This window comes from Eretmochelys imbricata, chromosome 10 (assembly GCF_965152235.1).
Source record: "Eretmochelys imbricata isolate rEreImb1 chromosome 10, rEreImb1.hap1, whole genome shotgun sequence".
NCBI classification, from domain to species: domain Eukaryota; kingdom Metazoa; phylum Chordata; order Testudines; family Cheloniidae; genus Eretmochelys; species Eretmochelys imbricata.
In genome coordinates this window covers 50,624,064-50,647,732 of record NC_135581.1, presented here as the reverse complement: position 1 = coordinate 50,647,732, position 23,669 = coordinate 50,624,064, and the positions used below count along the sequence as shown (strand labels likewise).

The following is a 23,669-nucleotide window of genomic DNA, read 5'->3' as shown; positions in this document are numbered from 1 at the left end:
GCAGATACAGGTAAGTAACCATTTTCATGTTCTCTCCACAGGTACTAATGCGGAGAGTGGACTAGATGATACATCTGAGGGAAGGGAACAGAAGGAGACTCCGCTGATTGGAAGGCATGAGATGCACTGTCCTAGGGTTGGGGGTTCCACGATCACCACTCCCAAGAGAAGGAGGCGAGTGGTGGTGGTCGGGGACTCTCTCTCCTCAGGGGGACTGAGTCATCTATCTGCCACGCTGACCGGGAAAACCAAGAAGTCTGCCTCTTGCCAGGAGCTAAGATTCACGATGTGACGGAGAGACTGCCGAGACTCATCAAATCCTCGGATCGCTACCCCTTCCTGCTTCTCCACGCGGGCACCACTGATACTGCCAAGCATGGCCTTGAGCAGATCACTGCAGACTACGTGGCTCTGGGAAGAAGGATAAAGGAGTTTGAGGTGCAAATGGTCTTCTCGTCCATCCTCCCCATGGAAGGAAAAGGCCTGGGTAGAGACCGTCGAATCGTGGAAGTCAACGAATGGCTATGCAGGTGGTGTCGGAGAGAAGGCTTTGGATTCTTTGACCATGGGATGGTGCTCCAAGAAGGAGGAGTGCTAGGCAGAGACGGGCTCCACCTAACAAAGAGAGGGAAGAGCATCTTCGCAAGCAGGCTGGCTAACCTAGTGAGGAGGGCTTTAAACTAGGGGAAGGAGACTGAAGCCCTGAGGTACGTGGGGAAGTGGGATACCGGGAGGAAGCACGAGCAGGAGCGTGCGAGAGGGCAGGGCTCCTGCCTCATACTGAGAAAGAGGGACGATCAGCGACTTATCTCAAGTGCCTATACACAAATGCAAGAAGCCTGGGAAACAAGCAGGGAGAACTGGAAGTCCTGGCACAGGCAAGGAATTATGATGTGACTGGAATAACAGAGACTTGGTGGGGTAACTCACATGACTGGAGTACTGTCATGGATGGATATAAACTGTTCAGGAAGGACAGGCAGGGCAGAAAAGGTGGGGGAGTTGCACTGTAGGTAAGGGAGCAGTATGACTGCACAGAGCTCAAGTATGAAACTGCAGAAAAACCTGAGAGTCTCTGGATTAAGTTTAGAAGTGTGAGCAACAAGGGTGATGTTGTGGTGGGAGTCTGCTATAGACCACCAGACCAGGGGGATGAGGTGGACGAGGCTTTTTTCCAGCAACTCATGGAAGTTACTAGATTGCAGGCCCTGGTTCTCAGTCACCCTGATATCTGCTGGGAGAGCAATACAGCAGTGCACAGACAATCCAGGAAGTTTTTGGAAAGTGTAGGGGACAATTTCCTGGTGCAAGTGCTGGAGGAACCAACTTGAGGCAGAGCTCTTCTTGACTTGCTGCTTACAAACCGGGAAGAATTAGTAAGGGAAGCAAAAGTGGATGGGAACCTGGGAGGCAGTGACCATGAGATGGTCGAGTTCAGGATCCTGACACAGGAAAGAAAGGAGAGCAGCAGAATACGGACCCTGGACTTCAGAAAAGCAGATTTTGACTCCCTCAGGGAACTGATGGGCAGGATCCCCTGGGAGAATAACATGAGCGGGAAAGGAGTCCAGGAGAGCTGGCTGTATTTTAAAGAATCCTTATTGAGGTTACAGGGACAAACCATCCCGATGTGTAGAAAGAATAGTAAATATGGCAGGCGACCAGCTTGGCTTAACAGTGAAATCCTTGCTGATCTTAAACACAAAAAAGAAGCTTACAAGAAGTGGAAGATTGGACAAATGACCAGGGAAGAGTATAAAAATATTGCTCGGGCATGCAGAAGTGAAATCAGGAAGGCCAAATCACACCTGGAGTTGCAGCTAGCAAGAGATGTTAAGAATAACAAGAAGGGTTTCTTCAGGTATGTTTGCAACAAGAAAAAAGTTGAGGAAAGTGTGGGCCCCTTACTGAATGAGGGAGGCAATCTAGTGACAGAGGATGTGGAAAAAGCTAATGTACTCTTTTTTTGCCTCGATCTGCATGAACAAGGTCAGCTCCCAGACTACTGCACTGGGCAGCACAGCATGGGGAGGAGGTGACCAGCCCTCTGTGGAGAAAGAAGTGGTTCAGGACTATTTAGAAAAGCTGGACGAGCACAAGTCCATGGGGCCGGATGCGCTGCATCCGAGAGTGCTAAAGGAGTTGGCGGATGTGATTGCAGAGCCGTGGGCCATTCTTTGAAAACTCATGGCGATCGGGGGAAGTCCTGGATGACTGGAAAAAAGGCTAATGTAGTTCCCATTTTAAAAAAGGGTAGAAGGAGGATCCAGGGAACTACGGGCCAGTCAGCCTCACCTCAGTCCCTGGAAAAATCATGGAGCAGGTTCTCAAGGAATCAATTCTGAAGCACTTAGAGGAGAGGAAAGTGGTCAGGAACAGTCAGCATGGATTCACCAAGGGCAAGTCATGCCTGACTAACCTAATTGCCTTCTATGACGAGATAACTGGCTCTGTGGATGAGGGGAAAGCAGTGGACATGTTGTTCCTGGACTTTAGCAAAGCTTTTGACACGGTCTCCCACAGTATTCTTGCCAGCAAGTTAAAGAAGTGTGGGCTGGATGAATGGACCGTAAGGTGGATAGAAAGCTCGCTAGATTGTTGGGCTCAACGGGTAGTGATCAATGGCTCCATGTCTAGTTGGCAGCCGGTATCAAGTGGAGTAACCCAAAAGTCGGTCCTTGGGCCGGTTTTCTTCAATATCTTCATAAATAATCTGGAGGATGGTGTGGATTGCACCCTCAGCAAGTTTGCAGGTGACACTAAACTGGGAGGAGAGGTAGATACGCTGGAGGGTAGGGATAGGATACAGAAGGCCCTAGACAAATTAGAGGATTGGGCCAAAAGAAATCTGATGAGGTTCAACAAGGACAAGTGCAGCGTCCTGCACTTAGGACAGAAGAATCCCATGCACCGCTACAGACTAGGGACCGAATGGCTTGGCAGCAGTTCTGCAGAAAAGGACCTGGGGTTACAGTGGACGAGAAGCTGGATATGAGTCAACAGTGTGCTGTTGTTGCCAAGAAGGCCAATGGCATTTTGGGATGTATAAGTAGGGGCATTGCCAGCAGATCGCGGGACGTGATCGTTCCCCTCTATTCGACATTGGTGAGGCCTCATCTGGAGTACTGTGTCCAGTTTTGGGCCCCACACTACAAGAAGGATGTGGAAAAATTGGAAAGAGTCCAGCGGAGGGCAACAAAAATGATTAATGGACTGGAATACATGACTTATGAGGAGAGGCTGAGGGAACTGGGATTGTTTGGTCTGCAGAAGAGAAGAATGAGGGGGGATTTGAGAGCTGCTTTCAACTACCTGAAAGGGGGTTCCAAGAAGGATGGATCTAGACTGTTCTCAGTGGTAGCAGATGACAGAACAAGGAGTAATGGTCTTAAGTTGCAGTGGGGGAGGTTTAGGTTGGATATTAGGAAAAACTTTTTCACTCGGAGGGTGGTGAAACTCTGGAATGCGTTACCTAGGGAGGTGGTGGAATCTCCTTCCTTAGAAGTTTTTAAGGTCAGGCTTGACAAAGCCCTGGCTGGGATGATTTAGGTGGGGATTGGTCCTGCTTTGAGCAGGGGGTTGGACTAGATGACCTCCTGAGGTCCCTTCCAACCCTGATATTCTATAATTCTATTCTATGATTCTATGACAGCTTGGGGCAATTACAACTAGCAGCATAGAAATGTAAGGCTCTTTAATCCATTGCCAGTCATCTGGTACTCAGCAACATAGAATCTCTTTGCCTTATTCATTTTATCTCTTCATGCTGGTTCTATAGGCCTGCATCTACAAAGGAACCTAGATGTGACGCTAAGCATCACAACGCATAACTTTTAGGTGTCTAGAAAATCACAGGAGCAACACTGTGACCCAGAATTAGACACCTGGCACCCTGTACAATGAATGTGGAGAGAGAGGCTCCTTAGAAAACAATCCACAAAAGCCAGCATCCTAGGTGGGAAGCCACCTATACTAGGCACTGGGAGATGCTGATCAGAGGAGTGTGTCCTCAGTCCTGCTCTGCCCTCAGAGATAGGTTTTTAAGTCTGGCCTGCAGGGAGGTGCCTATTTGTGCTAGTGATCCATGAACTGGGAGGAAGACCTGTTCTGGCACCTAAACTAAGTGCAGGGCCTGATCTGATACATGGGCTCAGAGGCCACCTAATTCCATGCAAAACAGCTGGGAGGATGGAGGAGGAAGATCATTCTTATAACCGTTAGCCCAATGATTAGGGTAATCACCTGGGATGTGGGAGACAATGGGTTCTAGTTCCCCCTCTTCTTGATGAGAAGGGATTTGAACAGGTCTCTATCACCTCTCCTTGAAGAGACTTTTCACTGTGCAGTATACAATATTATTAAAATCTAAATAATATCGTTAGCTTACTGTAAGCTTATTTTCCCTGCAAAAGAAAAAGATTTGGGGATTTTTTTTCTTGCTAAATCAATAGGATTTTTGTTTCTGTTTAAAATCTTTGCAACATTTTTTGTATCAAAACTTACTTATTGTAAAGCACAATGTCGGGCAGCCAGATTTGCTTAGATGGGATTCTCAGCTTATTTATGCCTTCATAGTCAGAGGGCTGCCATGCCAAACGATAGTCAGTCCATTCCTAGAGAGAGAATTGTACAGCAGTGATGTAAGTTATTTTGTGTCAGTCAAGTCATACTGACAACAAGAAAGCAATGTGTTAGTAGATTGCAATAGCATCCCCATGGGATGGTTACCTGGTTTAGCCAGACATTTGTGGTCATGATCTGTTCACGTTCATTCTAAAGAAGGAAAAAACATTTATAAATCTAAACTGTACAAGTTAGTCCTATTATTAGGATTTATTCATAAATCTTTCAGGGATACCTCAAACTCCTGGCTGCCTAAAACCATTGTATATAATGTAAAATCTACCTCTTATAACATTAGGAATCTTTCTGTGTCTACTGGTCTATCACTAAAATGCACAATTCTGACTATATTAATAATAATCATCACATAAAATATGACATGGTACAGAATTTCATACAATTATGTAATTCATTATAACTGTTAACTAAGATGGACTTGGGTATGTGCAGCTTTAAGAAGCTGTTTTTAAAACCCTAGAACAAGAAATGGGTAAAGCAATAGTCTTCTGACCATCTTTTTCTATTCATCAGGCCAATGGAATTGTCATTTTGGATTATACCACTATTGGGGCTAGTACAGGTTGGGGGCTCTCATCCACTCTGAACTGGATGACCAGCACCTAGGAGTATTAAAAGAATTGGCAAGGAACTCTCTGAACAACCACTGTTGATTTTTAACAAATCTTGGAATACTGAGAAAGTTCCAGAGGACTGGAAGAAGCTAATGCTGTACCAATATTTGAAATGGATAAACGGAATGACCTGCATGAGTGCAGCTCAGTTAGCCTGAAAATGATTCTAGGCAAAATCATAGAAAGGCAGATATAGAACTCAGTCAGTACAGAATTAATGGATGGTAGCATAATTAATGTCAATCAACATGATTTTATGGGTAATAGGTCTTGTCAAGCGAACTTGACATGGATTTTTTTGATGAGATTACATGTTTGGTTGATGTAATATACTTAAAATTCTGCGAGGCATTTGACTTAGTCCCACATGTCATTCTGATAAAAATAAATAGTGATCCCAGTGATATACAGAATCAATGAGGCCCCTATTAAATGGATTAAAAACTGGTTAGCTGATAGATTGTAAAAACTAATTGTAAATAGGGAATTATGATTCTGTGGGGATGTTTCTAGTGGAGTTTCAGGGGGATCTGTTCTTGGTCCTACATTCAATATTTTTGTTGATGATTTAGAAGAAAATATAAAGTCATTGCAGATAAAATTTACAGATGACATAAAAATTAGTGGAGTGGTAAATAAAATGAGGATAGATAAATTATGAAGAAAGATTTCTATAAAGCTGAGATTCCTGAAGCCACACCAGTTTTGACATTCCATAAGACCCAGAAAGATTCTAGCAATAGAACTAAGGCTTATTCTCATTGCAGATTTTTGTTCATTCAACAATGTAAATAATTCTACCAGTGATCCAAGAGCAGCAGCAGCCTTAATGACATGGATGATGAAAAACGATAAGAAGGCTGAGAGAAGAACAAAGGAGGGTGACCTGTGACAGTTACTAATGTCTGAGTGAGACTGGCAGGGAGAGGACACTGTCAAATAGCTGAGACCCCAAATATTGTCCTAGATAAAAATGGTGAGAAGTATTCAGATTCTAAATATATTTATCTTAAAAATCCATCACGCCATTGAAGAGATTCTATTTTCAAACTGTTGAAGGAGTATTCCAAACAATAAAGAGTAATAAACTCCTCCCTCCGCTATGCCAAGGGGCTTGATGTTTTGGGAGACTGGTAAAGCATATTTTAAATTTTAAATATTTAAAGAATGGTGATACTGGGTTAGACCAATGATCCACCTATCCCAGTATCCTATCTCTTACAGTGGCCAATGCCAAATGCTTCAGAGGGAATGAACAGAACAGAGCAATTTCGAGTAATCCATCCAGTCCCAGCTTCTGCCAGTTGGAAGTTTAGGAACACCCAGATCATGGGGTTGCATCCCTGAACATCTTGGCTTATTGTCATTGATGGACCAGTCCTCTATTAACTTATCTAATTCTTTTTTGAACCCAGTTATACTTGGCCTTTGCAACTTCCCATGGCAATGAGTTCCACAGGTTGGTTGTGTGTTGTGTGAAGAAGTACTTCCTCTTGTTTGTTTTAAACCATCTGTCTATTTATTTAATCAGGTGATGCCTAGTTGTTGTATTTATGTGAAGGGGTAAATAACACTTCCGTATTCACTTTCTCCATACCGTTCGTGATTTTATAGATTGCTGTCATATCTCCCCTTAGTTGTCTCTTTCCTAAAATGAACAATCCCAGTCTTTTTCATCTCTCCTCATATGGAAGTTGTTTCACACCCTTAATCATTTTTGTTGCCCTTCTCTGCACCTTTTCCAATTCTAATATATCTTTTTAAAGATGTGGTGACCAGAACTGCACAAATTATTGAAGGTGTGATATTTCCTGTTTTATTATCTATCTCTTTCCTAATGTTCCTAACATTGTTAGCTTTTTTGACTGCTGCCGCACATTGAGAGGAAGTTTTCAGAGAACTATCCACGATGACGCCAAGATCTCTTTTTGAGTGGTAATAGCTAAATTAGATCCTATCATTTTGTATGTACAGTTGGGATTAATTTTTCCAATATGCATTACTTTGTATTTATTAACACTGAATTTCATCTGCCATTTTTTTGCCCAGTCAGTTTAGCGAGATCCCTTTTGCAGTCTGCTTTGGACATAACTGTCAAGTAATTTTGTATCGTCTGCAAATTTTGCCACTCACTGTTCACTCCCTTTTCCAGATCACTTATGAATATGTTGAACAGCACAGGTCCCAGTACAGATCCTTGGGGGACCCTGCTATTTACCTCTTTCCTTTGTGAAAACTGACCATTTATTCCTACCCTTTGTTTCCTATCTTTTAACCAGTTATTGAGTCATGGAAGGACCTTCCCTTTTATCCCATGACTGCTTAGTTTGCTTAAAAACCTTTGGTGAGGGACCTTGTTGAAAGCTTTCTGAAAGTTGAAGCACACTATATAGTTTGGATCACTCTTGTCTACATGCTTGTTGACTTCCCCAAAGAATTGTAATAGATTGGTGAGGCATAATTTCCAGTTAGTAAAGCCATGTTGACTCTTCCCCAACATGTGTTTATCTGTGCATGTAATAATTTTTTTCTTTACTATACTTTCAAACAATTTGTCTGGTACTGTAGTTAGGCTTACCAGCCTGCAATTGCCAGGATCACCTCAGGAGCCTTTTTTAAAAATAGGCATTACATTAGTATCTTCCAGTCATCTGGTATGGAGGCTGATTTAAGTGATAGGTTACATACCACAGTAAGTAGTTCTGAGACTTCATATGTGAGTTCCTTCAGAACTCTTGGATGAACACCATCTGGTCCGAGCGACTTATTACTGTTTAATTTATCAGTTTGTTCCAAAATGTCTTGTACTGACACCTCAGTCAGATTTGTCACATAAAAAGAATAGCTTGGGTGTGAGGATCTCCCCCACATCCTCTGCTGTGAAGTGGTAGAGGGTCTCAGTCCAATTCCTGGTGGACACATCACAAAAAGCCAACGTAACCGTCACTAATGTGTATCCTGGCAGGACGTCTCAACAAGATGCCAAAGACTGAATGGATATGGAGACCTGTCTGGTTTCTTGTCTGTAGAGGTAGTTACTCTAGCTGTGGGAAGAGGCTCATTAGTGGAAGCCTCACCTGCTGCTTCTTATGCTCTACCCATTCTGTGGATAAACAGAAGTCTCCTCAATTCTGCACCTTTCTCCAGCATTAAATTCACAGGCACTGTGCTCTCTAGAAATAGGTGAGTCGCTACCTGGCAGTTAAATTGACCAAACCTCATTGACTCTCTTTTTCTCGTTAGTTGGCTGTAAACACAAAGGGGCCCTTTAAATTAAGTAGCTTGGCAGCCAGCATAAAAGCAATTTGGATGGAAGATAAGGACAAAAAGATAATCAAGCTGTCCTTAAATGTTGCTTCAGACCTGCAGGGCAATGGCAGGAAGTGGAGCTGGAGTGGTTTTTCAGATAAGAGACGCCAGTGAAAAGGGCCAAAAATACAAAGATAAACTAAATCAGTTAAGACTCAATATTGTCCCTTAGCAATATTGCTAATTGCCTTTAAGTTCCCAGCCATTGCCCTGGGTTAGCCTTGTCTCACTAATTCCAATGTCATAGTTATCTCTAGAAATTGAGTCTGTGTCTTCAAATTAACAATGTTAGGTAAATAGAATACGTATAAGTAATAGCTAGATCATTATTTGTTTTTATTTTCTTTCTTGATCTTCTGTTTATTTTATTCTGCTTGGGACTCAGTTGGATTCAATAAATCCATTCCTTCCCTCATTATTCGTCTGAGTTGATGCCACACTAGTTGGTCAGTGAGAATCTTGATCTCTCATTTTACAGGAAGATTTATCATAAAGATGCTCTAGATTAAATCATGTGAGGCCCTTTATGGGCCTGGATCCTGGAATTCCTTTCAGGATAGGAAGCAGGGTTGTTGCATTACTGTGACAATGTGAGTGGAGGCTATGCATGAGCAATAGTACATTTCAGGCTCCCTGCACTCTGCTCCCTATATGTAAGGGGATGGTTGCCCCCTTACTAACATTCAGTGGGGGTGTTTTGGTTGGTTAGCTCCGGGTGCTAAAAGGGGAAGGGTCGATGGGAAATCAGGACCCTGAGACTGACAGTCCCCAGGAACAATGGAGAGAGGTCAGTGCTCCAGGTCAGCCTGAAGGACAGGGCGGGTAGGCTAATCAGGGAGTCAGGAGGCCACAGGGGTCCCATCGTCCTCTGTGTGAGCTGGAATTGCCTGGGTCAGACACAGTGGGACCAACCTAAGGAGAAAGCAAGGGCCCAAGCTGAGCTGCGGAGCAGAACCATGCCAGATCCAGAGGGGCCAGAAAAGCAGCCCAGGAAGCAGGTCAGAGTTGGGAGCAGAGTCACAGAAGCAGCCCAGGGAGAGAGCAGATCCTGTGCTGGGAGCAGGGCTGCAGCCACAGAGCCAGGTGTGGTGAGCAACTGTGGCCAGCCAAGGAGGGACCCTGGGCAAAGGGCCCAGCGCAGAAGGACACCGCCAGCCAAGGGTCCTTGCAGGCCAGACTGGGAGGGGGATCTTAACCTGATGGGGGGCGCTGACGCTGGGAAGAAGGGTCCCACCACCCAAAGCCTGGAGGTGTGTGGCCACCACCAGAACAAGTGTCCAACCCGCAGCATCCCTGCAGCACAGCCAGGGCCTGAGAAGGAGGCCTGGGACTTACAAGGAACAGACTGTGAACTGCCCTAGCATTCCAGAGACACTGTTTGTAATGTTCCCTGCCACAGAGCAAGGTGATGTGTTTTCCTTTACCTTTCCCATTTTTCCTTATTATTTTTAAAATTAATTGTTGATTTAAATAACTTGCATTTGCTTTAAATTGTATGTAATGATCAGTGGGTCAGGGAAGTGCCCAGTGCAGAGAGAGTACCCCGGAGTGGGGACACCCTAGCCCCTGTCCTAGGTGACCGCAGCAGGGTTGGGGGGTTGACCCCCGGAATCCTGGGCCCTGCCTTGTTGGGGTTACGAGGACTCTGCCAGACAGGAGAGTGGAAGGGGAGTCCTCAAGGGCAGGGAGGCCTCTGGGTAAAGGAAGTGGGAACAAGGACTAAGATCTTTTGCTATCCCACCTCACCGGGGTAGTGCAGAAGCCAGGAAAGTTCCCCACAATAGTGGGACCATTCCCCCGCTTATATATAGGGTATGTATACAGTGCAAATTAAGGTATAATTGTGGGTAGGTAGGCATACCCAAACTAGATTTAATCTTGATAGCATGGGTAATGATGGCAGCGAAGACTCAGTGGTATGGGCTACCACCTCACTACATGCCTGCTGCTGACCCTGGGTATATACTCAGGTTGTTAGCCTATGCTGGGGTTCATGCCACTGTGTCTTCACTACTGTTGGTATGGGAGCTAGTTAAATTAGAGCTAAAGCAGGTATACCATACAATTGAACTGTAATTTACTGAGTAGCTGTACCCTAAGACCATGTCTACACTAGGAAAGGGTGTTTTTTTAACATATGTTAACTAATGTGTTAAGATCTTATGTAGAGGATGCAGTTTAATTTGTGAAGTGGTCAAGGCAAACTGTAGGAATAAGGACACATATGGAAACTACAGCTTGTCTTCTCTTCCCTAAGATCTTAACGTGTCATCTAAGCTGTTAAAAACACCTCTTTTTCTCGTGTAGATATTGCCTAAGAGTTTGTCCGCACTAGTGTTTTTGACTGTTATGTTATCTAATGCAAATCAATTGGCAATCATTTATCTGTTTGTATGCTCAGGTCTGGATACTCCACAAATATTTGTGGTTTACCTTATCCTGAGCTCTAGGAATAAATGTCTGTGGAGTGTTCAGGCTAGCTAATTTTATCTGTCTGTGCATTTATACCTTGTTCATCACCACAGTGTCTGATAAAAGGAGAACACGCTGCTTTACTCCTACACAAACCCATAGTATGGCCTTGTTTCATATGCACCCGGCCATTCAGATATATTGGGTGGAAGAGAGAACCAGACTGATCATGAGACAATAGTGACATCAAAGTGATTGGGGGCGGGGGTGGGCAGGGGGGAAGTTGTTCCCGAAGTTGTGAAAAGCCTTGTGTCCTTATATAAGCTTCAGAGGCAGTTGTTGAGAGCCTCTCCAGTAGTACAGCAGGCTGTGTCAAGAAGGTGGACGTCTGCATCTGGGCTAAATATCACCAAGTGTAGGCACTTTGGCAAATTTAGAACAGATATCCTACTGCATGAAGGAGAAGGAAGAGCCTTTGGATAGGATTCCTTCCACACTTAGAGTTATATCATTAGCAATATAGTATGTCTAAGCTTTATGGGTCCGGAGCGCCCCTCCCTGTGAGCAGATGTGGGCATGTGTGTCTCTGGTACAGTCTGGAGGACAGGGAGGAGCAGTGGCTTTGCTGCACATACCTTCCCTCTGTTGGAGCATATGGAAGTCTCCCTGGCATGGCTGGGCCTCTAAAGACGGAAGGGCAAAGATCCTGGAGGACTTCTGCCAAGAAATCCCTGAAGGTGGCGCTAATGCTCCTAAAAAGCACCATTAACTCTCTTAGGAAGCATCTGTCCCTATAGAAGAAGTGGTTGGAGCTGAGCAAATGGCAGTGCTGTGCCTAATCAATTCTTGCTGCCATGTGGGAGGAAGGCCTTGCAGTGGCTCTGGAGGAGCTTGCTAACCCGAGTGATGGTCTGGGATCTATGCACTTACTGTTTACCCTATTGCTCCTGGGTTCTGTGAGGTTTGCAGACCATGCTTCCCCCTATTCTGTGAGTCTGCACCCTTCATTCCTTGTGGGAGAACCATGGGGACTCTCTGAAAGGGAACTCAGTCAGTGTCTCCAGATGGAATCTCCTAGCGGAGGGGAACATGGGGCCTACAATCCCTTTGTTTATATTAGAATATCTGTTGGGTAAGGAATTCCGTATCTTCAAACGCATGCATTCATGCAGCTTCCTATTACTTCCATCGGTGTCTTTCTGCTTCCTGTCTTATATCAAAATTAGAAATATATGTCACTTTCCAACTTCAGAGTACTTTATAATTAATCACTAGTTCATCATTACAAAAACCATGGCAGGTCACTCCTATGCCCATTTTACAGCTAGGGGGACTGAGGCAGAGTTCAAGACATAACCCTATTTATGGGCCAGATGCTTCTCCCACTGCAGTCAATAACAAAACCTCCATTGCCTTTATTGGTGCAGCATCCAGTCCTAGAGTAGCTCTTAGGCATTGTGTACAAACCCCACCTGGGCAACAAGGGGTTAAGGTCTTACCTTGGATCTAGGCAGCCCTATCCTGCCATACCTGTAGGATATGCTCCAACTGGAGGAGGAGTTAAAAGGCTGGGGAACAGCTATTTTGGGGCAGACCAAGGAAGAGAGCAGAAAGAAGGCAGAAATTTCTCCCTAAGATAACTGCCCAAAGGTCCCTCCCTGAGGGAAGGGAGGACCTGCCACAGAGACAGCCTGAGAGGAAAGCATTTCACTCTCCCCCTCATATGAGCTTTGGACTTTGGTAATTCCCTTAGGTTTTTTGTTTGGACTACCCCCGCAGGGGAAAGCCCCTTGGGCTGAGCTGGCACAGGAAGGTGGCCATACCATGGGAGAAGGCAGTTGCCACCTGAGAAAGGGAGATACCATGCTGCATGCCACCACCAGAAGGTGCTTTGTGGGGGTGAATGGGCAGCCTTCATGCCGCCTTAACCCAGATGGTGACTTGGGACAATCGCGGGGGGGAGACAGGAAGTGGCCCAGGGAGGGCAGCCTTAAGCTGCCTCCGCTGTCAGATCAGACTGATAGCCCTCAAAGGGCCTTAGGTCAGAGCCCGGTGGAGTGGGAGGGCCCCGGGCTCCCCTACCAACAACCCCTCTGCAGGACATAGGCCTTAGCCCTGAACACTAGGTGACACTACCTGACCAACCAACCCCTGAGTGAGGACCACCATAGGCACATATTTAATTTTAAGAATGTGCTTGAACTCCATTTAAGTTAAGGCTCATGCAAAAGTTAAGCATATATCTAATTGCTGTCCTAAATAGGGATTAGGTAAGTCCTTTCCTAAGTGATTTGGTCTAGACCCCATAGAGATTCAGAGCTCTTGGACAGGAGTTCCTGGCCCTCACTTCTGTGCTCAGACCATACCACATTTTTTCACTATACACAGCAAAAGATAATTTATCATTATACACATTATGGAGAAGATCATCATGTGCTGTAAATTGGTGTGGCTCTATTGAAGTTGATGGAACTATGCCAGATTGTGTCAGCTAAGGATCTGGCTCTGTATTTTTCAGTACTTTATAGTTTAGGAATGAAGAGATCTCCTTTTGCCTGAATAAAGGTTACACTTACACATTCTGAATATTGCATGATGGACAAATAGATAATAAAACATATGTATCCTCCCATGTCACTTATGATTATATAAACCATATAATAACAGAGACAGTCATGCTAATACAATCTATCACCTACAGAGCGTGCTACCTCTTCAAAGTTCTGTACAAATAGTAATGAATGAAAAAGCACATCTTATTCAAACTTACCACACTGATTAGCTGTGCCAGGGAAACCAGCAGTTCTATAGATACCAACTGTGAGGAGTTGACAGCAGGGCGAATTAACTTATTATACCTGGCAGGGCTCAGTAGGTGGTTCATTAGCTTCTCCTCAGCATCTGCTGCGTCGCTTCCTGTAAAACAGCACAGAACAGGATCCCAACATGAAGAAGAGATTACATTATGAGGCAAGCATTGCAGCGCAGAATCCTCATCCAAATCAAATAAGAAAAGCTCTAGATTTTTGAAAGATTCTAACTGAATGTGAAACAGAAGGATCTGGGTTTATTATGAAAGCCTTTTGGGACAAATTCTGCTCTACTGAAGTCAGCTTTGTTGGACAAGACATAAATCAAGGCAGAATTTACCCCTTTGCTTTTCATGTTAAAACTGGAAACTCTTCATCAGTGCAGCACCAAAGCAAGAGATACTCTGTGTTATGGTGTGAAATAGAAATTGGAAGTCCTTTTTCTTGTTTTAGGAAGAGATTTCTGAAGACCCAGAAGACAGATGTCCAATCCCATTTGTGACTTGAAAATCTCCCCTTTAACTGTCCTAGAAGATGAAGGAGGAATCCCAGGCACATGTATGGTAGGAAAAGTGTGCGCTATTTATAGGGAAGAGCCTGGGGATAAACTTTAGAAAGGTTTTCAAATGATTAAAGAGCACTATATATTTCTGGTTCTAGACTATTTTGATGAAGTATAGCAGAACCAAAAGCACTATTCTAGACTTGGGCCTTCTGACAGTTGGAAACCAAAACTGAGATATGGAGTAGCCATAATATTAACACTTTAAATTCTAGGTGACCAATTATTTAAGTGACTTGTGAAATATAACATCTGAGGGATTCCAGGTTATCAAGTAATCCAGAACATTTTCTATTAGTTGAAGTAGTCTATGGCACAACTCCAGAGATAATGAAATCCGTTATTAGGCTCTTGCTTATGTTCTCGAAGCTCCCAGTGTTGTCCTCTGCAAACTACTGTTGACAACATAATAGATTAAGAAGCAAATTCTGCTCTGAGTTACATGAGTGTAAATCTGGAGAAACTCCATTGACTTCAGTGGTATAACCCTGAGCAGAATTTGGGCCTTATTGATCAACACTGTTGCTGTTAGAGACCCCAGCAGCTTCTCATAGGGATACAAATCCTCCACAGGAAGCAGGAAATTTATATAAGGGCTAGATTATTTTCCTAGTTAAAATGGTAAATGTAGAGTAACTCTGAACTGGTGTGACTCCACTGACTGACGTAAATGGAGTTACTTTCTGATTTATACTGGTGTGAATGAGAAGACATTCTGGTCCAGGGGATAGAAATATCAGTAATTTAAATATCTTCTCCTCTTTCAAATAAGCAAGTAACTCTATCCCCAAAAAATCTGGGGAGAGGGGGAGATAATCTGACGCTGGGTAATATTTATCTCCTTTACACCCTCTTCACGTACATTCCCAATATTCCTAAAAACATAGTAATTGCAAAGCAGTTATGTGCAGTAAAAGCCATTAAGCATTACAAATATTTCACATTTATAATACATTAGGGTAGCATGCTCAATACACTGTAGCATGTCAGTAAGACTCAAAGAGGACCAGTCATCAGAAAGCTTGTATCCAATAATCCTCCAAGTGGTTGAATTGCTTATATCTGAAGAGTTGCTTAATTTGACCTAGAACTGGGCTAAAATCTCTTGAGAACAGGCTTTCTCTTGAGAATCGTGGTACTTTTGGATTATGCCCAGGTTAGAAATGCTACAAGAAGAGCCTCTCAGTATTTTTGCTTCTGATTTAAATGAGGAAAATGTAGGATATAGCCACCCAAACACTTTCACATCTCAGAGCAGGATCTGTTAAACCTTTCTGGAGAGGTTGAGGTGAATATTAGCATTGCTCATTCCCTTAAGAACCAGCATCTAGCAAGGCATTGATAGCATAGCAAATTTACACAATGTGTGACAGAAATGTATACCATCTATCTCTGCAAATATGTCCATGGTGCACACTCACGAGCTTAGCCTCACACCTTTAATTACTTTATTGACATTTCAATGGGAGAAGATAAGATATACAACAAGCAGTGATCAGTGCCTGTGTTTGAAAAGACGAAGCTAAGCAAAATGCAAAGTATTCACTTTGCATATTTTCCACTGTGAAAAGAGAGAGATTTGTGAAATTTTAGAAAAGCAAAAATTGCATAAATATCAACATCCTCTGCTCACAACATTCTTTTTGCCAGTAAAAAAAAAATTATTCAGATCCAACCTGATTGGCATTGAGCCAAAGAGAAAAAATCTCTGGTAAGCCATGAGTCTTCTAGGGCAGTGTTCTTTCCATGCCTCAGATCCTACTTTGCCTGTCTGGTGAGTCACTGACACCCAGATGGGGTTGGTAGAGTGTTGTGTGATGTCTTTTCAGCCAGTGGACTGCCTAAGATGACATTGCAGTCTCAAGCATTGGAATTCCCAACAGTCAGTGGTGTTGACAGCAACAAGGTGTTTCATACAGGCACTATATTTTTCACTCTGAAAATCCAGTGAAAAGTTGGTTTCTTCATCAAGTAGGATTTTTTTTCACAGAGCCCTAAGAAAAAGAAATTATATCTCCTGTTGGTGATTTGTGTAGCCTCTGGTAATTTTAAGGAGTAATAGCTATAAAAAGACAAGATGCCAAATTATCTTCACATTTACGTCGTTGCTACCACATTGAAGATGTACCTTAGTAAGTGAGAAGACAGTTTGGCTCATGGGACATGTGGGTATGTAAGTTAGGGCTCACATATGGGCCATCGATTTGACACGGTAGTCACTACAATCGGGTGATGGGGCATTCAAGAGCCAACTTGAGTATCCATATGCAGTGTGTTGACAGTGTGCACATTTTATTCATCTTTATATTTGGCTCACAGTATGCCTGAACTAGGAATGCCATGTAAGCATACTTTTGAACATGTCCATTTGGATAGGAGAGCCAGCTTAGATTTGAATTCAAGGCAGATGCTACATATTGTATAGGATCTTAAAGATCATTGGAAAAAAAGTGAAGATTTCCCCTGCCCTTTAGAAAAAGCTCTGCTTGACATTTAACATCTTGCTTACTTTATGAGCTAGAAGTGCCACTTTGAGATGATGTCTGTTGCAATGACCACTCAGTGTGTGTTCTGGAGCTCTCCAGTTCTGAAAATACTATCAACAAGAGACAACCATGTGATCAATTACCAAATGTGATCAAAATAATTCAGACTGAATTGCTCAGGTCAAGAATTTCCAGACAAGTAGCAGCCAGGTGGGAAAAGATTTTTATTTACTGTTGAGTTATTACTCTGTATGTCATGGTATCCATTTCTACAGAAATGCATAGGATAAGTGTAACAGTCATTCAAAATGTTTCACGAGACCTCGTTATCTAATGCAGATGGTAAAAAGCTGAGCTAGCAGTTCATTCCTGTGTCTGTCTCTTTACTCTCAGTCACAGCAGCAAGAGTAACAAATGCAAGCCCTATACTATTTCACCAAAATGGAAAATTGAAAACATACGTCAAAATTGTTAGTATGCTGCCCTTTCATCCGTTACTCCAGTGCATGCTGGGACAGCTTCAAGTGGGTAGGGAAAGGGTGGGACTTGTTCTCATCCAGAAGAGCGTTGATGTTCCACTGCTGTTCTTAAAGAGCTCAGATTATAACATGCAATAGTAAAGCTGTTTTTTCTTGTTGATTACTATTAATGAACTATTACATATAACATCACCTCTTTGGCAACAAATCACAGTTCTCTCCTTTCTTCTTGTGGAAGTGATGGGCCGGTACCACTGGTATTTCTCTTCCCTAGGGCTGAATTACATATTCTGGCAATTGACTGCTCTCTGGGTAGACACAGAATAATAAAGTTAATGAAGAAGATGATGATGATGATGATCATACCTAGCCTTTCTACAGCATGTTTCAGTTGAGTGAAACTCCTACTGATTTCAGTGAGAATTGCACTGAAATGACACACTCAAGGTCAAAGACTGAGTCAGTAACAGAACAAAAGCCAACATACTATCTGGAAATAGGTGCAGGATCCTTGACACTCCTTCTACCCACTCCTCCCCATGTCAACTCTAACCCCTAGCTCATGCTCCAGCCTGGGAACTGTATAGAAAAGTATCATTTTCTTCTTTTGAATGTCAAAAAGTTTGTTCAGTTTGCCTCTTTTCCTCATTATTAATAGCTGCCTGTTCCTAGCTGCTGATATTCACAAAGTCCTGCAGTGAAAAATTCCACCAAGTTTATTGTACTATGATTAATTTCACTGCTGGGATGCTTTCAGGGTAATTTTTCTGTCATGCAAATGTTGTCTTTGGTGTTTTTTCTAATACGTTATGGACACGAGAAGGCCAGATTCTGCCCTTCAGTAAGGCCCCTGAGCTTCTCTGGCACTACAACAGAGCTGTAAAGTTGCACTAAACTGGCAGCTGAAATTTCTCTGAAATAGAGGAGTACACCTCAGCTGGTGTAGAGCTGGTGTAACTGCCTTTGCATCAGCCCCCCTCCCAGACTGCCAGCTGGTGTATGGGCTGGGCTTAGAATATGTGGCTAGAGTGCCGATTCTCCAGTGATCCCCAACCAGTGTAATTTAGACTGCTCTAAGCTACACCAGGGCCAGACTGGTCCTTGGCAGCCCCAGCAATTGGTAAGCACAAAGGTGGCTTTAAGCCCCCTTGCCCCCTCTCCTCATCCTTTTCTCTGGAGAAGCTGAGGATCTAACCCAAAGAATATTGCATACTCCACTACCTTATGCCTAGAATTGCCACTCAGTGAGGTTTTGTAATGAGACAGAAAACAAACTGTGTCTTTCAGTGACACCATTCAGATCTTTCCATCCTGAGACTCATTTGAGAGTCACAAAGCACTTAGCTAGCTTTTCATTTTTTATATTCTATGAAGTTGGTGAAATTCAGTTCAAATAAATCAGTGGGATTTAAGCGCTTATTTAAACTAAGCATGTGTTTTGAGTGTTTTGCTGAATCAGCATCTCAATCCTGACCTACAGCACCGGTGCTGCCTCTGTTCAGGGACTCTCTTGAGCAAAGACTGTCAATTGTATGGTTTCAGAGTAGCAGCCCTGTTAGTCTGTATTCACAAAAAGAAAAGGAGGATTTGTGGCACCTTAGAGACTAACAAATTTGTTTGAGCATAAGCTTTCGTGAGCTACAGCTCACTTCATCGGATGCATTCAGAGGAAAATACAGTGGGGAGATTTATATACACAGAGAACATGAAATAATGGGTGTTACCATACACACTGTAAGGAGAGTGATCACTTAAGATGAGCTGTTACTGAGGAACAGTGGTGGGAGGGGGGGAATAAACATGGGGAAATAGTTTTACTTTGTGTAATGACCCATCCACTCCCAGTCTCTATTCAAGCCTAAATTAATTGTATCCAGTTTGCAAATTAATTCCAATTCATCAGTCTCTTGTTGGAGTCTGTTTCTGAAGTTTTTTTTGTTGAAGAATTGTCAGTTTTACGTCTCTAATCGAGTGACCAGAGAGATTGAAGTGTTCTCTGACTGGTTTTTGAATGTTATAATTGTATGGTGGATACATGGTAGGAGAAGACTGCCACATTTATTTTGAACAGTCATGGCTTGAACCCAGGGCTCTATTCCTGAAATACACTAACCTACTGATACTAACAGTGTGTATCTGCATCAGCCGTAAAGACTATGGGCTTTTGGTCCATCAGAAGCAGCAGGGCAGCATAGATAGATTATGCTGAGGCTGTTCTATTTCCTATGAATCCAAGCAACTCTAATATGTTACAGTGGAGGCTGTCTCTTTGCGCCAGATGCCTTTTTCCCATTGACTACAGTGGTGCAGGATTGCACCAGAATACTGTATAAAGTGGATGTTTCATGTTGCAACTTTTGTTATTTCCTCGTATGCTCCAGAAAGAGAATTGTAATGTCCACATTTGAAATCGGTATTCAGCTTTAACACTTCTGATCACACCCTTCTCACAAGCCTTTCTGTGAGCATTGGTTTTAGACAATCTTCAGTTAGAATATCTTGAAACCTGTGTTTTCTTTCTCCCATGTGAGAGATCTACTTAAGAATTGTTCTTATGTGATGAATCACCAGAAAAAAATAAGATAACTGTAGCTCTGCATATCAGAACAGACGCCACAAAAATGTTCCAAATTATTTGAAAAGTTTTGCAGGCCAGTGCTTCTGGGTGGCTGTTTTTGTTTTGTTTTCAGTCAAAAAACATAGTACCATATGAGATTTTAATATCATATTCATACTAGCTGTGGCATTTCTAAATCCAAATCTGTCTCATCAAAGGCCAAACAAGATAGAATTGTGCTGATCCATGCTGAACTCTGGGCTTGCTTTATTTTCTTTTCTATTCTATCTTCTCATTAACATAGAGTAAAAATATCTATATAGTGAAGAAAGTGAGAAATACTACAGACCCAGAGTGATTAATTTTAATTGTGTGTTTATTAGAGGTGATGTCTTGAGGTAGTTGAAAAGAGTATCTCTGCTTAAACACAAAGATGTTTTAAAATCAGTGAGGTAACTTCAATGTATAAATAGTCTCAGCAACAAATCCAGTGCTCTAGCTTCTTTGTATAAGAAAGCCAGATAGAAATGGAGTGCAGTTTGGTATGAATTAAATGGAGCTGAGTGACCCCTGCTAACAAATTTCAGTGAATATATCTTTGTTAATTCTCTGTATTAGTGTTCACACCCCTGCCTGAGATTATTCTAGCAAATGAGTTTACTCCCTGCGATATCTGCTGGAATGGCCAATGTTAAATGAATATTGCAGAATATTTGCAGAAGGTGAATTTTGAATTTGTGTTCATGAGTATTCTCCATTTGAAATCTGATTCTAAACCTTATCTGCATCCAAGTAGGAAACCAAAACATCCCATGGGACTTGAGTCCAATCAGAACAGCTCATGTCTGGAATATCAAATATTTGCAATGAATTGTTCACAAATGAGTTACAGACTAAGAATTATTTTGAGAAAGTCTTATGCAAATATTTTCAAATAATGTGTACATTTAAGAAACTATCAGCTGCTCTTGGGCAAGTCACAAGCAAGGTAATGAGAAGGAACTCTTTGAATAAATGATTCTTATCCATTCATGTCTAGCTTTAAATGACAATTCATCATCATTCAGATGCACAGATAGGATGCCACTAGATGTCACCAGCGCATTGACTTAAAGATTCCAGGATGAAACTATGCCTGCAAGTAGTGTCTAAAAATTATTTTTGTTCCTGAGCCGGTTTTATAATCTACTTTCTGTTTGCCAAACTACATATTAATTGGATGGCACCTAATGAAAGCAAAATAGCCAAGTGGACAAGGTCCTATATATTTCACAATGTCAGTGGCAATGTATTTCAAACTTTTTTTCTTTTTTTAAGTGCTTCTTTCCTTGACAAAATGTTTTCCAAATGGCAGTAACCAACAAAAATGTTGCATTTGAGTAGACAGATGCTTTTGGACAAACGATTGTAACAAGAATAATCAAGCAGCTCTAATTAGGAGGTGTACATATTTTTTTCACATACTGAAAACAGAAATGGGAAAAACAGTTAGGGCCAGATCCTCAGCTGGTGCAAATTGTCATAACAGCAGTGGACACGCTACAGTACAATGAAAGAAAATCCAAACTGGTATGTAACTTACAATATACCTTTCAGCGGCAAGGTTTCTTTCCACAGCTCATTTGCTACGACAAATTCCTTCCACCATATTTTGCATTTCATACTAAAAGAAACAAAATCATATGTTTTATTAAAGCATCAGTGTAAAGTTTCTCTTTTACATGATCTAGCATTTAATAATGTAAAATGAGATTGAAATAGCTACTCACCACCTTCAACAGCTGGTCACTTTGAGAACATCACAACAAACATGTTGGATCGATTTCCACAGAATGAAGTAAGGAGTAAAGTTGGCAGCTACAGTTGAGTGCCCTGTGAACACCTTCTAAACTGCAAAACTAAACATAAATCACATTTCCTTTGTTTTCCTGACTTTTGAGACCTTTTAACAAATGTTGAATCATATTTAGAAATGGCATATTGTTCTATGTGTAGACTAACTTCTTTTGTTTTTCTTTCCTTCCCCCTGCAAAATGACTAAATGGACCATGGTAACTTGCCAGATTCTCTCCTACTGTCAGGGAAGAGAAATAAGAATGTTCCATTGTCTCCTCTTACATTATTTACTGACATTGTTATTACTTCTCAAAATATTCTATGTAAAATTATTTATTTATGTAAAATCCATTGCTGTTGCATTATAGTGTGGTATAGTATTAATGCCGGTTGTTCCAATACAGAGTAGCATCTAATGGAGCCTCATTTTAAAGTTCGTTTTAATTTCCAATAAAAAATTAATGCAAAGCAATAGCAAATATTTACAGGGCTCAAAGCTTGTCCTCTTAATTTCTTTTTTTTGTTAAATCTAAACTAGGCCTCACTCTTCAAATATTATGTTTCAAAACAGATTTTTTTTAAACTACATTTTATGAATAAAGTAAGAAAATGCTGGGTGCAGAAATAACAACGATCAGAAGGGAAGGTTAGTCATTTGGGAATCAGACTTTCATTTCTACCACCACCACTAAACTAATACTCTTGCCTGATTTTTGTGTCTATGTGTTGGCTAAATTCTGTATATGAAAATAGGGATAGGCTATAGGAAATGGTCTTAATATATGATTGAATACTTTAACATATATTTACATAAACTTATTTGAAACAATATTTAAATACTATTAATCAAGTATTTAGGTAACAAGAACTCTGGGAAATAAATCAGAAAGCATAGGGAAATATTTGCCTTGTTCTTGTAGAATCAGTTGTGCGATACATTATTTGAAGCCACGCTTCTCTCCTTACTATTTACAGTCACTCTAAACACATCCCCATCACTATCACAGGTGATCCAGGCGGCATTTACAGGAATATTCTTCCATGATCATAGTTTCCTACTGACTTTGGCTTTTATTGAGTTATGTTAAATCCAGGTTACCATTGCTACATCCTGGTTTCATTAATACTACACAAGACAAAACAGCACTAAAATAACAGATTTCATGCATCTTTCTGATGACTGTAAACTATCCCCCTGGAAGTTAGAGACATTTTGAAATCAATAACCCCATTGCTCCCTCCTCTTCCCTGAATGCCACAATTGTTCTACAAACTCTATCCAAAAAGACACTCACCGTTAAAAGAAAAAGAAACCACTACAAAGAGAAAGAACCTCTGTGTATTCCTCATGGCAATAACAAGAGGATGTGAATTACTGTTCTTCAGTCGAGACTGCTGAGGATAGGCACAGCTGTCTGGGTTGCACAGGCATGAGAGATAAAAGCAAACCTGAGCCTTGGAGATATTAACTCTCTGGAAAGAGAGAGACAGTAGGACCCAGCAGATCTGATCTGCAAAGTGGAGCTTTCATGAGCATGGGGATCCCTCCCCCTTTGAAGCTGTTTAAAGAACCAGAGCAAGAGCAAAAGCATGTGAAAAGAAGAAACATAATGTGCTAATATGAAAAAAGCAAGAGGGGAGTATAACGGCCAGTAAATAAACAAGGTCTGTAATATATAATAGCAAGAATTATGCATTTGTCTAATATTTAAATAGCTTTCTCATTAGTGGATGCATTGGAGTTGGCAGGGGATGGCTGGCTGGGAAAGAGCTAGAGATAACTGTGTTCCAGAAGCCCAGCTAATGAAACTCACATAAGTGAATTAAGGCCCAAATATTAGGATCACTTTTTGCATTAGTGGAAAAGTTGGTCATCTACCACCAACCTATTTCCTCTCCAAAACCCAGATGGTACGTGTTCTGTTTCAGCTAGATCTCTGAAAGCCCAAGGAAAGCCAAAGCG

The 23,669-nt window shown here is 42.0% G+C and overlaps 1 protein-coding gene across 1 annotated transcript in view; it reads right to left on the bottom strand.

Annotated features, from left to right (window-relative positions):
- The window catches only part of CHRNB4 (cholinergic receptor nicotinic beta 4 subunit), a 29,139-nt gene extending 6,083 nt beyond the window's left edge, over positions 1-23,056 (bottom strand). The window contains exons 1-4 of the mRNA XM_077828034.1: positions 23,002-23,056; positions 13,747-13,892; positions 4,729-4,773; positions 4,504-4,613 (exon numbers count right to left, since the gene is read on the bottom strand). Coding sequence (XP_077684160.1) covers positions 4,504-4,613; positions 4,729-4,773; positions 13,747-13,892; positions 23,002-23,056 — 356 coding nt within the window. The remainder of the gene's footprint in view (positions 1-4,503; positions 4,614-4,728; positions 4,774-13,746; positions 13,893-23,001) is intronic.
- Positions 23,057-23,669: the final 613 nt, after the last annotated feature.